Source organism: Cricetulus griseus, assembly GCF_003668045.3.
Source record: "Cricetulus griseus strain 17A/GY chromosome 1 unlocalized genomic scaffold, alternate assembly CriGri-PICRH-1.0 chr1_1, whole genome shotgun sequence".
Classification (NCBI taxonomy): Eukaryota; Metazoa; Chordata; class Mammalia; order Rodentia; family Cricetidae; genus Cricetulus; species Cricetulus griseus.
Window position 1 is genome coordinate 206,469,469 of NW_023276807.1, and position 15,266 is coordinate 206,484,734.

The following is a 15,266-nucleotide window of genomic DNA, read 5'->3' on the forward strand; positions in this document are numbered from 1 at the left end:
TAGCTCGTGCTCCTAGCTCGGCTCTGCTCTTTTCCTTGGTGAGGAATCCCCCAGCCTGTTCTTCTATGGGACTACAAGCTACAGGTTCACTTTTGCTTTTGATATGTACATATAATATATATATATAATTTATTCTTAATTGCAAGCTACATGCATAAGCTACATCTATTTTTTTTCTAAAGCCATAATATATATGGTCATGATGTCCAACTCTCTTCTAAATATTTGTTTTATGGGGGTTTACTTGGTTTCTTTCAAGACGGTTTCTCTGGCTTTGGAGGCTGTCCTGGAACTAGCTAAATATTTTAGTAAAATTGTACTAAATATCTGTTGTAATCGCAGATTTGCGCAGCTCTCAGGGAGTAGTTAAATGCACAGTTAAAAATGAGTAAAACAGAATTGAGATTTGGAAGAAAACATAGAAATATAAAAGGGCAGGGGAGAGTAGTCTGAATTGGGTTATGAGGTCCGCGAGGTACCTCACCTCAGCCATTGAACTCGATCTGCGCTGGCCGTGAGTCTGTTCCAAGCTCCGGCGAGGGAGGCATCCGCCCGCTCGGGGGCCTCTCCTGCCCAGTCTGCCCACGCGTGGAGCCCTGCTCTCTGGGAACTCACCTCCCCGCTCGGGGAGGGCCCGGTTAGGGCCGCGGGAGGCCCCAGTCTCAGACCTTCCCAGGGGCCGGGGAGTGACGAGCACTCAGCACGTGGCCCCGCTGATGAGCTTCCTCCGCCCACTACAGCCTGGTGAATGGCGGGCTTTATAAGGCTCCGGAGAGAAAGCGCTTTCTCAGTTATGGTGGTTTCCCACAAGGCACAGCGCACACTTTATTTGCATGCGATCTAGCGCAGGCTCCCGCTCCAGACAAGAAGCCCGCGCTTTTCGGCTGCTTATGATGACGTCGGGCCTCAAGCGCCATGGCGCCGCGGCGGCGGAGATCCAGCTGCAGGAGGCGAGGTGAGAACCGTGTCCGCAGAGTCAGAGGGAACAGCTCGTCTTTTCATTCTACAGTTCAATCCGAAGAGGCGTGTGGAGCCGTAACAGCAGACATAACTGCCAAGTACTGTTACTCACTAATGCCATGCAATTAAAAGAAGGTCTTCGTTATTGAGTGTAGCACTGCCAAAGGATAAACGCGTATAGGAAAGTGATTAACTACTTATGTCAAACTTTTAAAGATACAGCCGAGTTCAGAAAGTAAAATTCAGATCTCGGAATTGTTGGCTGTGGATTGCATACTGTGTTCTTAATTGTATCCTATTAAGTTACATACTATTGGTGTGGTCTCATTTTTACATTTCTTACAGCTGAGGTATGACCAACTCCAGGGTTCTGAAGCTTCAATAAGCTGGCTGTAAACTGGTCCAGACTGTAGAACACCTTATTGACCATGATCACATGATCTAGTTTGAAATAAGGTATGGAAGACCAAAGGTTAGCAGGCCCATGCCACAAGTAATGAACTTCGAACATCTCTGTACATTTATTTTTTTCCTGTTTTTTGTTAATATATGGTCAGGAGAGCACTTTAGGAAGGATTGCTTGGATTGTTTCAAGAGTAGTGAGTGGTGTGGCATTTATTTGTAAACGTCCAAAAGAACATCTTAAATTATTTCTTAAAAAATTATTTAATCTTTGAATATTATAAATATATATATATATATATATATATATATATATACATATATATATATATATATATCAAGTGTGTGTGTGCCTGGAGGCCAGAAGGAGGCGTTGGATACCCTGGAACTGGGGTTACTGACCCCAGTTGTGTCCCACCATGTGAGTGATGGGACTTGAACCCAAATCCCCTGACCCATCTTTCCAGCCCCCTTAAGTTCTTTCTTCAGAATTTGTTAGAACGGTGGGTGTATTGGCCCATTTAATCCTAGCCCTTGGGAGGGGCAGAGGCAGGAGGATCTCTGTGAGTTCCAGGATAGCCAGGGCTATGTAGACAGACACTATCTCAAAGTTAAAGAAAAGAAATTGTCAGAGGGCTAGAGAGTTGGATTGTGCTTTTTAAAAGCACTTGTTGCTCTTGAAGAGGACCTGGGTTCAATTCCAAACACCCACGTGGTTGGTCATAGCCACCTTACCAGATTTTATGCCTTCTTCTGACCTCCAGGTACACCAGGCATTCATGTAGTACACATGCATAATTGCAAACAAAACATCCATACATGTAAAAATAAAATCATAACCCCCCCCCTTTTTTCTTATTGTCAGCATATTCAAGGAAAGGGACACAACTCTGGTATCCCTGGCTGCAACCAAAGTTTTTTTCAGAGACCTCCACTCAGGCAAATTCTTTTGCTTAAATTAGAAATAAAAGAAGAGGCGCAGGATGAGACATGAGATGAGACATATTAACCAGTTTATTCTAGGCCCGACAGAGTAAAGAGACTAAGAGGGAAGAGGAACAGGGTTAATGGCTGACCGCTATGGCTGGTTGCCAAAGAGAGAGAGGCAGAGAGAAGAGACTGAGGGGCAGAGAGAGCGTAGGTGGGAAAGGAGAAGAGAGAGGAGCAGAGAGAGCATAAGTGGGCAGGAGTCTGTCTTTTAAAGGGGTCCTTTACACCTGCGTGCAGACTTAGTTCCCATGGAACCCTGAGCTGACCAGCATACTGCCTGAGTGGATTCCACCAGGTAACAGTGGCAGACCAGCATAATGCCTGACCTTTCACTCTTGGCTTTAAGGTAGAAAGGAATTTCAGGAGTATGCAAGATGAACCAGAGTTGGGAGTTTATTAAAAGAGATACTAGCATACATTTTAAGCACAAGGGTTAGAAGAAAAGAAATACCTGAGAAGAAAGACACCACAGAACATGCGTGTGGGCTTCTCTAAGAGGAGTTGCCCTTCTTTATAATAGAGATGTATGCAAGAGTTGTTAAAGAATTTAAATAAGATTGTATTTCCCGAGGTGGGTCTGACAGAATTACAATGTCAAAATCTAGATCATAAGGGATGCAGGAAGTTAGGTTTTTCTTCATGTAAACAATGTTCATCGTCTGTTTAAGATTTCCATAGAATGGGAGAGAAATGAGCCCAACCCCATTGCCATATATATCTAGGCGGTAAGCCCAATTGATTGTCATTTTAACATAAAAAATATTTGAGTATCTAGGTCAGCAATCTTCACAGCACATGTTAATTTTGCTGGAATTCTTGCTTCTCAGACTCTAGAGTGAGGGGTTCCTTATATTTTCCTCCTAACTTTTCCTGGTTTTTTTTTTTTTATTTTGCTTCGGTGTTGTTTACTTATTAGATCATCTTCTGTAGTAATTCTTTGCTTGTTGATCTTGCCTTTAGCTTCTGAGGTGCTAAATGAAGCCAAGAAAGTTAATAATGGCAGCAAAGCAACAGAAGACTTTCCTCCTGGCAAGAAAATGCGTACATGCCAGAGAAAGGGGCCTACGGCTGGAGGAAAGGATGCAGACAGGACAAACAGCCAGCAAGGTAACAGGCCAGGCAGCTCTCGGGCCTCTGAAGGAAGTGGGATGATATTTCTTCCTCTTTGAAGATATAATTAATTTCTGTATCATTTAGGCATTCTGCAGTACCAGTATACTTTGTCGAATCCTTTATTTTCATAGATTTGAGATGGATTACAACCTAGGCAGAAGACCCAGATTACTCAGGAAGGGCAAAGTTAATTATGACAGCTTTCAAGCCAAGACAGCCCTCTTGATTCCCACATAAGTACCAACAGTGCGCATTTCTGTTCCCTCAGACACGGTGAAGGCCTTGCTGATAAAGGGCAAAGCTCCTGTGGACCCAGAGTGTACAGCCAAGGTGGGAAAGGTAAAAGCATCGGGAACGGAAAGCGGAGTTCTTTTGTTTTCATGAGTCCTGTCTAAAATATTGCTAGTGATTGATCTTCTCCAGAATTGAGAAATGGGGGTGTGGGGCTTCAAATGAGCAGAATATTGGGTCCGGAGAGATGGCCCAGTGGTTCAGAACATTTGTTACTCTTCAAGAGGACCAGCGCCGACATGACACTTCATAACCACCTGTAACTCCATTTCTAGGGGATCTGATACCCTTTTTAGACCTCCACAAGTACCCGACATGCAAGTGGAGGATATACATATATGCAGGCAAAACACTCACGCATTAAAAGGATGAATAAATTTAATCTAAGAAATTCACAGAATGCCATCATAATTACTCTAGGGGTTGCCATCAGCTTTCCACTTATTTCCTTTTTCACCCAAGAAATGTTATGATTGTTAAGGGAGGACAGCACGGTTTTGATGAGAAACTTTCATGGAATGGCATAAGTTACTGATGAAAGGGAAAGGGATCTGAAGGATCCAGAGGAAAGCTTCCTTTTTTTATTTAAAAGAATCTTTTTTTTATTTTACATACCAATCCCAATTCCCCCTCCCTCCTCACTCACCCCCACATCCACTCCTCAGAGATGGTGAGGCTTCCCATGGGGAGTCAACAAAGTTCGTCACATCCTGTTGCAACAAGACCAAGGCCCTCCCCCCTGTGTCTAGGCTGAGCAAGGTATCCTTCCCTAGGGAATGCGCTCCAAAAGGCCAGTTCACGCACCCAGGACAAGTCCTGCTCCCACTGCTAGGGGCCTCACAAACAGATCAAGCCATCCACTGTCACCCACATTCAGAGGGCCTCGTTCGGTCGGATGCAGGTTCCCCCACTGTCAGTCCAGAGTCAGTGAGCTCCCACCAGCTCGGGTCAGCTGTTTCTGTCTGTGGGTTTCCCCACCATGGTCTTGACCCCTTTGCTCATATTATCATCACACCTCCCTCTCGTTGACTGGACTCCAGGGGCTCAGTCTAGGGCTTAGCTGTGGATCTCTGCATCTGCTTCCATCAGTTGCTGGATGAAGGTTCTATGAGGACAATTAAGGTAGTCACCAATCTGATTATAGGGGAAGGGCAGTCCAGGCCCCCTCTCCACTATTGCTTACAGTCTTAGCTGAGGTCATCCTTGTAGATTCCTGGGAATTGCCTTAGTACCAGGTTTCTCACTAACCCCATAATGGCTTCATCTATCAAGATATCTCTTCCCAGGCTGGAAAGATTGCTCAGAGATTAAGAGCACTGGCTGCCCTTCCAGAGGTCCTGAGTTCAATTCCCAGCAACCACATGGTGGTTCACAACCATCTGTAATGAGATCTGGTGCCCTCTTCTGGCCTGTAGGCAGACATGCAGGCAGAACACTGTATGCATAATAAATAAATAAATCTTCAAGATAATCTCTTCCCTTGCTCTCCCTCTCTGTCCTACCTCCAACTCAGCCATCCCTCCTTCCTCTCCTCCCCCTCTTCCTTCCCCCCCACACTCCTGATTTTCTCAGGAGATCTTGTCTATTTCCCCTTCCCAGGGGATCCATGGATGTCTATGTCTCTTTCGTTACCTAGCTTCTCTGGGGTTATGGACTGTAGAAAGCCTATAGAAAGCAGGTTTCTTTTGAGTTAGAATCTGTTAGGCCTCTGTAATTAGTATGTCTTAATTTCAATAGTGATAGACTGTGTGTAGAACATATATTTCCATTTCTCTTCCTGGAAGACAGATGTTGGATGTGCTGGAGAATAAACCTTAAAGCATTAAAGAAACAAACAGGGTGTTGCTTTGCTCTCAGAACTGAGTGCATTGATGCCATTTGTCTTCTCTCTTCCCAGGCTCATGTGTATTGTGAAGGAGATGATGTCTACGATGTCATGCTAAATCAAGTAAGAGGACAAGTCACTCCAGTAGTGGGAATTTCTTTTTTATTACTATTAGTTTCAAAATTACGTTTATTAACTAAATTTGTGTGTATATGTGTTTGGAAATCAAAGGAGAGCTTGAAAGAGTCAGTTCTCTTCTTTTACCATGAGGGTCCCTGTGATTTAACTCTGCCCACGAAGCTTGGCAGGAAGTGCCTCTGCCCATTGAGCCCACTTGCTAGCCCAGGCTGTCAGAATTTCTTTGTAATATAAACTGCTCACATTTTTCCAAAATGTACATTGGCTTTTTGATTTTTATGGTCTGCTTTTTTGCCCATGTTGAAGACTGTTTGTTTGTTCTGTAGGGTTTTCTGTATGTGTGGTTTTTGTTTTGTTTTGTTTCTTAAGGCAGACTCTGACAAAGCCAAGACTGGATATATAGTCTAGAATGACCTTCAACCCCCATCTGTTTACCTCTGTCTTCCAAGTGTTAGCATTTCAGACATGTATCACCACATCTGGTTTTATGTAATACTTGGGAGCAAGGCTAGGGTTTTATACATGCTAGGTTAGCTAGGTTTTCCACCAACATTTGTTGTTTATTTATTTTATTTTGTTTTTGTGACAGGTTCTCACTGCGTAGCCCAGGCAGGCCTTGAACTTGCAGTCCACCTGTTTCCATATTTGTAGGATTGGGATTTCAGGGGCACAGCTATCTCAGCCAGTTCATACTGATATTTTAATAACTGTAGTTATTTTTTTTTTTTTAAGAAAAGTATTATTGCCAGGTGTTGGTGGCGCACGCCTTTAATCCCAGCACTCGGGAGGCAGAGGCAGGAGGATCTCTGTGAGTTCGAGACCAGCCTGGTCTACAAGAGCTAGTTCCAGGACAGCCTCCAAAGCCACAGAGAAACCCTGCCTCGAAAAGCCAAGAAAAAAAGAAAAGAAAAGTATTATTACTGGGAATGCATCATGGGAGGAGGCACACAATACCACAACGTGTGTGTAGAGGTTGGCAGATAGTTTTGTGGAATCAGTTCTCCATCCTACTAGCCCCACTGTAACCCCTCCCCTTGCCTCTGTGTGTGTGTGTGTGTGTGTGTGTGTGTGTGTGTGTGTGTGTGTGTGTGTGTGTGTGTCTAAGTTGCCCTTACTAGCCTGGCAGTCGTTCTGTAGACCACGCTGGCCTCATACTGACAGTAATCCTACTGCCTCAGCCTCCTGAGTATTAGAATTACAAGTATGCACTACCATTTTCTGTTTCTTTTCTTTTTCTCCCAGTTTGAGAGACCAAGCCCAGTGCCTTGTGCTTGCCAAATAACACTCTACTAACCTAGCTCCGTCCCTAACCAGTCTTTCTGTTTATTCTCTCTCTCTGTCTCTCTCTCTCTGTCTCTCTGTCTCTGTCTCTCTCTCTCTCTCTCTCTCTCACACACACACACACACACACACACTCACACTGTTGTCTTGAATAGATACTTGATCTATTCATTTATTTCCTGGAGATGACTTATACTTGAATTTATTTACCTTTGTGTGTATATACATGGGTGGGTGTTCTTATGAGTACACATGTATGCTTGCATGTACAGGCCAAAGGTCAATTTCAGAAGTTGTTCCTAGGTGCCATTGACTAGTTTTGCTTTTTTTTTGCTTTTTTTTTTCCTTGAGAAAATTTCTCTTGCTAACTGTAGCTCACATAATACACTAGGCTGGCTGGCCAACCAGCAGGCTCCAGGAATCCACCTGGCTCTGCCAATCCAGGGCTGGGATTACAGTGTGCATCACCATCCTCAGTATTTTATGTGGATTTTATATTTGTTCAGGGTCTTATGCTTGTTTAGCTAGTACTCTACTGGCTGAACTTTCTCACCAGCCACATACTTCAATTTTATTGATCTAACATATATAATTTTAACAGCTAGCTAGTATTCCTTTTTTTTTTTTTTTTTTTTTTTTGGTTTTTCGAGACAGGGTTTCTCTGTGTAGCTTTGGAGCCTATCCTAGAACTATCTCTTGTAGACCAGGCTGACCTAGAACTCACAGAGATCCACCTGCCTCTGCCTTCCAAGTGCTAGGATTAAAGGCGTGCACCACCAACGCCCAGCTTACATCACCTATTATAAGCTGGGCTGGGGAACTGACTGAGTCTGAAATACTGGCAGTATAAGCCTGGGGACCTGAGTTTGGATCCCCAGCACCAAAGTAAAAAGCTGGGTACACTGGTGCACACCTGTAATCCCAGCAGTAGGGAGGCTAGGAGACAGGAGGACACACTGGGGCTTGCCAGTGAACTCCAGGTTCAGCAAGAGACTCTGTCTCAAACAATAATGTAGATTGAAAAAATACCCCTGGAGGGGGCTTTTATGTAGGTGTTGGGACTGGGTAGGGGATTTCAGGAAGCTTCCATGATCCCACTTCTGATTCCTGAGAACCAATTGTTAACTTCCTGTTTATATCCTTATTCTTTCAGGATTTATTTGTTTTCGTCGTGCTATGCTTTTCATTGTGGCAATTACTGGCTATTTATAACCAAGGAAACATCCCTGGTTTACGTGACTTCCAATTGTAAAACTCCCCTTTATGTTATTATTCTCCCACTTTTACAGACCAATCTCCAGTTCAACAACAACAAGTACTATCTTATTCAGCTGTTAGAAGATGACGCCCAGAGGAACTTCAGTGTTTGGATGAGGTGGGGCCGAGGTAAAGGCTCATGGTGGATTGTATGAGTTGCCATTCAGAAACACAGAGACAATCAATACAGGGAGTAGGTTTAAGTCTGTGAAGGGCTCAGGAACCCACTTGGATTTTGAGGTTGGGGAGTGGCAGGCATCCTCATTAGGAAGTTTCGTGAGGCTGAGAAGACTCCCTGCATTGGACTGATGGTACCGGTACCGCCTATACGCTGTGACACTCAGTGGCATCTTGTGTCAGTATGATCTGTTGCCTGAGCCCTTGCACCTTTCCCTTCCTCTTTTCCTGCCTATTGTCACACGATAAGCAGAGAGGCCTTAGAGAGATGGCTTGTTACTACTGGAGAACTAGCTATACTTGGGGTTAAGGGCATGGAACCATCCTGTGTGTGGCATTTACTTTACAGTTGGGAAGACGGGACAGCACAGCTTGGTGGCTTGTTCTGGTGACGTCAGCAAAGCAAAGGCAATATTTCAGAGGAAGTAAGTACTAAAAAATGAGTTAAAAAACATACCCTTCTGGGCTGGAGAGATGGCTCAGAGGTTAAGAGCACCGACTGCTCTTCCAGAGGTCCTGAGTTCAATTCCCAGCAACCACATGGTGGCTCACAACCATCCCTTATGAGATCTGGTGCCCTCTTCTGGTGTGCAGATATACATGGAAGCAGAATGTTGTATGCATAATAAATAAATAAAATCTTAAAAAAAAAATACTCTTCTTGGATGTCTCTTGTTAAAGAGTTTCATGTAAGGATAATTGGATCTAAATGTCAGTTCCTTTCTACTGTGACCACCCTGTGATTAGGACATTGTAACTTCAGTCAGTGATTAAATCAACCTAGAACCTTGAAGTTGGCCAGAAGAATCTAGAATATCTTTAGCACAGCAAACAAATCTAAGAAATTAGACTATCCACCTGGAACTTTAAACTTGACATGGTGATTTGAGGGCAGACTTTCTGGAGTCTGGATACGCATTTCTTTCTGGAAGAAGCATTGGTTGTCTACCTTTTATTTCATATACCAATGGCTTCTGTGTTTTGGGACCTTTGGGATGCCTGGGAAGCATTTATTCCCAATTTTGCTTGATTCTGTTTTTCCAGTTTTTTGTTCATTAGTGTCCTAATTTACAATTCACACTACAGAACACTGAGCTGTGAGGGGATGCAGATTGTTTAGAAATCGTGTTAGGAAATTGCTGTGTGCCTCCCTCTGGCAGTGGACCTTGATTTGTATGGTTTCCCTACCTCCTTGGGCTCCACAGATTCCTTGACAAAACCAAAAACCATTGGGAAAATCGTGAGAACTTTGAGAAAGTACCTGGAAAATACGACATGCTACAGATGGACTATGCTGCCAGTGTGCAGGTAACCTGACTCTACAGAAAGTGTCTTCTAAATAAGCGAAGTCTAGCCAGGTGGTGTAGGTCAGTGCAAGACCAAAACAGGCTTGGGTATGAGGGGTCACTGCTGTTTCTCACCTCAGATAACTCTCCATCACCTTTTATTGCAAAGGGCCCGAGTATGCCTTTCTGTTGTATCAATAGTCATAAGACTGTAGTCTCCTCTGTTATGTACTACAATTCTTATGAGACCCAAGGCCCTGCTTTCTGAAATTCAGTGTTATGGACCAAGAGAAGATCGATAAATAACCAAACTGAGAAATTATTTAAAGCTGGCTTCTTCACTTCTACACCACTGTGATGAGATCAAGGACTGGCCATTCAGGTCAGAAGTAGAATGCTTGCCCAGCATGCATGAGGCCCTAGATTCAAAACTGAGAATCAAAGAAAGAAAAATAATTTTGACAAACTAAGGTTTCCAGGATGCTGAGAGCTTTCCTAAAAACTCATAGATCTGAAAATTAGGAAACTTTTTATATTAATAAGGTCAGGTTTGTGGTATAAAAGCTGTGTTTGCATGCTTAAAGACTTTGTTAGAAGGGCCGTTCTTACTGAGTGCTTCACTGTGAGGGAGTGCTAACAAGGTAGGGTGGAAATCATGTTGGCTACCCTAACTAGAATCCTCATAGAACGTACCAGCATGCAAACACACTGAGGATCACTGTAGACCTGCTCCCTACAGGCACTCATATATCCCTTCAGATATTAGAAGTTGTGTTTATTTTGCTACAGGATGAAGACAAAACAAAGCAAAAGGAGTCTCTTGAAACTTTGAAGCCAGAGTCAAAGCTGGATCTTCGAGTCCAGGAGCTGATAAAGTTGATCTGTAACGTGCAGACAATGGAGGAGATGATGATAGAAATGAAGTATGACACCAAGAAAGCCCCACTTGGTAGGACTTGGGATTCTGTTCCACAGCCCTGCATATTTCCTAGTTCCTTTAATGAGCAGTCACATCACTATTTAAGGATTGCTGCAAGTACTGAGGTTTTGAAAATTGAGTTTTAATTGGGCAGAGATGTATAGTTTACAAGGATGGGACCCTAGTTTTCAGTCTGATCTCTGACTGGGCCTCCAGGAAAGCTGACTGTGAAGCAAATCAAGGCAGGCTATGAGTCTCTCAAGAAGATTGAGGATTGTATTCGCACTGGCCAGCATGGGCGAGCTCTTCTTGAAGCATGCAATGAATTCTACACCAGGATCCCACATGATTTCGGGTAAGGTCGCGCTGTTTCTTTACTTTGTTCTTCTGTTCACTCTTACTTCTGAAGCAACCACAGCAGCTATGGTCCTCTTAATCTTTTATTCCTAAGGAAATTGTTACCTTAACTAGAACTGGATCCAGTATGATTTGTAACTAGCTTAGAATATGAGAAGTCAGTACTCAGGAGGCAGAGAGACTACAAATCAAGAAAACCTTAAAAATAAAAGAAATATGGGACATAATTTCTCAACTTTATTAGAACCACATTTCTGACCAAGTGAAAGTTTTGGGTTTTTTTTTGTTTTTTTGTTTTTTTTCTGGTTTTTCTGAGACAGGAGCTTTGGAGACTAACCTGGCATTCACTCTGCAGACCAGGCTGGCCTCGAACTCACAGAGATCCACCTGCCTCTGCCTCCCGAGTGCTAGGATTAAAGGCGTGCGCCACCAACACACAACTCCAAGTGAAAATTAACCAACTCAAGAGACAACAGATCCCCACCCCTACAAAAAAAAAAGGTTGTATCTAGCCACTAAGTAAAACACCTTGCAAATCACTCTTCCTTCCATTCTTTTAAGATGACTACACCCACACAAACACAAATACCACTTTTCTGAAACCAAATGATTGGTGTTAAATTAATAAAACATATTACCACCCTGTGTGTGTGTGTGTGTGTGTGTGTGTGTGTGTGTGTGTGTGTGCGCGCGCGCACGGACACTCGTGCTCACATTCATGGATGTGTGTGTTCCTCAGGATTGAACTTAGAGCCTTGTATATGTTACCCTAACACTTTCATTCTGAGCTATATCCTAACCCAGTTCATTCTTCATTCTGGTTTTTATTGTTTCCATTTCCTCATTGCTATCTGTGAACTCCATGACCTCAAAGTAGTCCTGAATGACCAAATGTTTATTCCTTCAAGATTGCATTCAGACTGCCTTATTGACATCAGTGTAGCTTATTTTGAAAAAAAGGATACCAAAAAAGAATTTTAGTTCTAGTTCTGAACATGAAAATCTAAACAGATGTTTTATCTTACTTAGAATATGTATTTAATATCAAGTTTTTCACAGGCCTTCCTCATCCAAATAGGAAGTCCTAATTTTTCTTCTGTCTCTCTTTTCTCCCTCTCCCCCCTTCTTAGATTAAAGGTATGTACCAGGCCCAACTTTTTTTCTTTCTTTTTTTCTTTTTAGTAAGAACATAAATACCAGTTTTCCAATTATTTTTTGACATTTTTTTTTTGTCATTTTTAGCCACAAACCAGATAGCTCATAGTGGTTGTATCTCTGTCCTTAGACTCTCTATCCCTCCAATAATCCGGACAGAGAAAGAACTGTCAGAGAAAGTACAACTGCTAGAGGTGAGCTGGGAGTGCATGGGGAAGTTTTCACTCTTAACCTGTGTTTCTTCACACTGATTCTTTATCTCTCTTTCTTAGGCACTGAGGGACATTGAAATTGCCCTTAAACTGGTGAAATCAGGGCACCAAGGCCCAGAACACCCACTGGACCAACACTATAGAAACCTACACTGTGCATTGCGTCCCCTGGACCATGAAAGTTATGAGTTCAAAGTAATAAAAATAGTCACTTATTTTCACATTCTCCCATTCTTACTCCAGTAAACCCATCCTTCCCATCCCTATATTTACAGGAACTTGGGAGTGTGGAACTCTTTCTGACCACACTGTTAGGTTATTTGGGGCCAGATAGTTCTGCTAACTTAGAGCAGAAGCCCTGCCTCCTTCTGTCCAGTCCAGTCTCTTCCAGGGTCTCCATTTGCTGTTCTTTCCCACAGGTGGTTTTGCAGTACCTACACTCTACCCAGGCTCCTACACACAATAACTACACCATGACCTTGCTGGATGTTTTTGAAGTAGAGAAGGAAGGGGAGAAGGAGGCCTTCAGAAAGGACCTTCCTAACAGGTCTGAGTCCAGCTCTGGTTGAGTAGACATTTCCTTGCCTGAAGTGTAGTGAAGGAGCTTGGAAGGTGGCGGGGGCAGCTGTTTTGTTTGGGTTTTTTTGTATTTATGACAGATGTTTTAGGAGAACAATGGAGTGGAATAACAGGTCTTTCTTAGGATGCTACTCTGGCATGGTTCCAGACTGAGTAACTGGGTAGGAATCCTGAGCCACGGACTCCGAGTGGCCCCACCTGAGGCTCCCGTCACAGGATATATGGTAAGTAGAAACTGACCTCTAGAAGGAGCCCAGAGGAAAAAAAGATACAATGATGATCTTGGTCCCCCAATCCAGATTAGGTGGTACTAATCTGAAAGAGTTACAACAGCTCACTGATAACCACCTCATCTCTTACTGTGTCCCTCTTCTTTAAATTCTAAAAGATAGGGCAGAGATTTGTGGCTATTTGGTTGTTTCTTAAATTAAATAGGAAAGGGCAGTAGGGGAGGGACCATGTTGTGTTTATGGGAACAGAACCTCATGGTCATTGCTGAGTTTTTGTTGTTGTTTTGAGACAGGGTCTCACTGTGACCTGGGGTGGTTTGGAACTTGCTGTGTAGACCAGGCTGGCCTCACACTCCAAGACCTGCCTGCTTCTGCCTCCTGAATCCAGGGGTAAAAGCCTTGGACCACCATGCCAGAACCTTCTCCTACAATGGATTAAACAGCTGATCTCCATTTTTGTTCATGTATTTCAGTTTGGGAAAGGAATCTACTTTGCTGACATGTCTTCCAAGAGTGCCAATTACTGCTTTGCGTCTCCCCTAAAGAGCACAGGACTGCTTCTTCTATCAGAGGTAAGGCAGGGAACATGGCTATGATCTCTAGTTCACTGAGAAAATTGCACTCTGGATTCAAGAGGTACACCTGGAATGGGATCTCCATTGCATTAGATTCTTTTGCTAAAGTAACAAATAAAATACAAATTGGCATGTTCTGGATGGCTTTGGAATCGCCTGCCTCTGAACTGGGTATAGGCACTCACGGATCTTTTGCTTCACAGGTAGCTCTAGGTCAGTGTAATGAGCTACTGGAGGCCAATCCTAAGGCAGAAGGGTTGCTTCAGGGCAAGCATAGCACCAAGGGGCTGGGAAAGATAGCTCCCAACCCTGACCACTTCATCACCCTGTAAGTACCCAGAGCTGAGGCTGCTGGAAGACTTCTTTCAAATTGTTGAGAATTATTTGTCTAATGGTATGGCTTGGGCATCGTATGAGGCAACTGGCAGTGGGACCAAGATCTAACTATAGTGCATAAACTAACTTTGTGGAGCCCATTCTCTATGGAGAGATACCTTGCTCAGTCTAGACATGGGGGGTGGGGGGATGCATGCCTTGGTCCTGCCTCAACAAGGTGAAGAGACAAACTTAGTTGACATCCTAGGGAAGTGGGATGGGGGAAGGAGGGGAGAGCAGGAGGAGAGGGGGGAGAGGGAACTGGATTGAAATGAAGAAAGAAAGAAAGAAAGAAAGAAAGAAAGAAAGAAAGAAAGAAAGAATTACTTGTCTATTTCAAATTCTGGACCAAATACTAATGTTGACACATTTTCTTCCATTTGGCAGGAATGGGAGTACAGTGCCCTTAGGACCAGCAAGTGACACAGGAATTCTCAATCCAGAGGGGTATACCCTCAACTACAATGAGTTTATTGTCTACAGCCCCAACCAGGTCCATATGCGATACCTTCTAAAGATTCAATTTAATTTTCTGCAGCTGTGGTAAATGTTGATTAAATAAGCAAGAGAGGATTCAATCTTCAAACAAAACCCAGCAATATTACATTTTTGAACTTTTTGGTCATTTGTTTAATAAAATAGTATAAATCTACCTCTGGCTTCTTTGGGTTTTACTTTTCCAAACACATATTCTTTGTGTGTGGTGTGCATGCATGTGTGCACACATGGAGGCCAGAGGAAGGTTGTCAGAGTGTGCTCTAGCACTCTTCATACTGTCCTTTTTGTTTGTTTGGTTGGTTGGTTTTTCAAGACAGGATTTCTCTATATAGCTTTGGCTGTCCTGGACCTCACTCTGTAGACCAGGATAGCCTCCAACCCAGAATCCATCTGCCTCTGGAGTACTGGGATTAAAGGTGGGTACTGCCACAGCCCACCCCAACACTGTCCTCTTGAGACAAGGGCTCTTACTGAGTCTTGAGAAAGGCTGATGGCCAGCAAGCCCCAACAGTTCAGCCCTTTGAACCCAAAATTCTGGGGTTACAGATACATGCAGCCACACTCAACTTGTTTTTTAGATTTTCTTCTAAGTATGTGTATGTGTATGAAGTGTCTGTGTAGTTACGTGCACATGAGTGCAGCTGCC

At 43.4% G+C, this 15,266-nt stretch overlaps 1 protein-coding gene across 4 annotated transcripts; it reads left to right on the forward strand.

The window, feature by feature from the left end:
• Positions 1 to 829: 829 nt before the first annotated feature.
• Positions 830 to 14,774, forward strand: Parp2 (poly(ADP-ribose) polymerase 2). Of its 4 annotated transcripts, XM_027386589.2 has the most exons (17): positions 862 to 955; positions 1,306 to 1,416; positions 3,313 to 3,459; positions 3,734 to 3,804; positions 5,654 to 5,704; positions 8,290 to 8,386; positions 8,784 to 8,859; positions 9,631 to 9,742; positions 10,510 to 10,669; positions 10,856 to 10,994; positions 12,282 to 12,345; positions 12,424 to 12,558; positions 12,783 to 12,910; positions 13,067 to 13,166; positions 13,646 to 13,744; positions 13,951 to 14,075; positions 14,510 to 14,774. In XM_027386589.2, exons 3-17 carry the CDS (start codon positions 3,390 to 3,392, stop codon positions 14,667 to 14,669), a joined length of 1,587 nt encoding a protein of 528 aa, XP_027242390.1. In that variant the 5' UTR covers positions 862 to 955; positions 1,306 to 1,416; positions 3,313 to 3,389; the 3' UTR covers positions 14,670 to 14,774. The 4 variants fall into 4 exon arrangements, with proteins under 4 accessions (XP_027242387.1, XP_027242388.1, XP_027242392.1 ...); XM_027386586.2 differs by lacking the exon at positions 1,306 to 1,416 and having other exon boundaries at positions 830 to 955; XM_027386587.2 differs by lacking the exon at positions 1,306 to 1,416 and having other exon boundaries at positions 830 to 955; positions 9,640 to 9,742.
• The last annotated feature ends 492 nt before the right edge of the window (positions 14,775 to 15,266 follow it).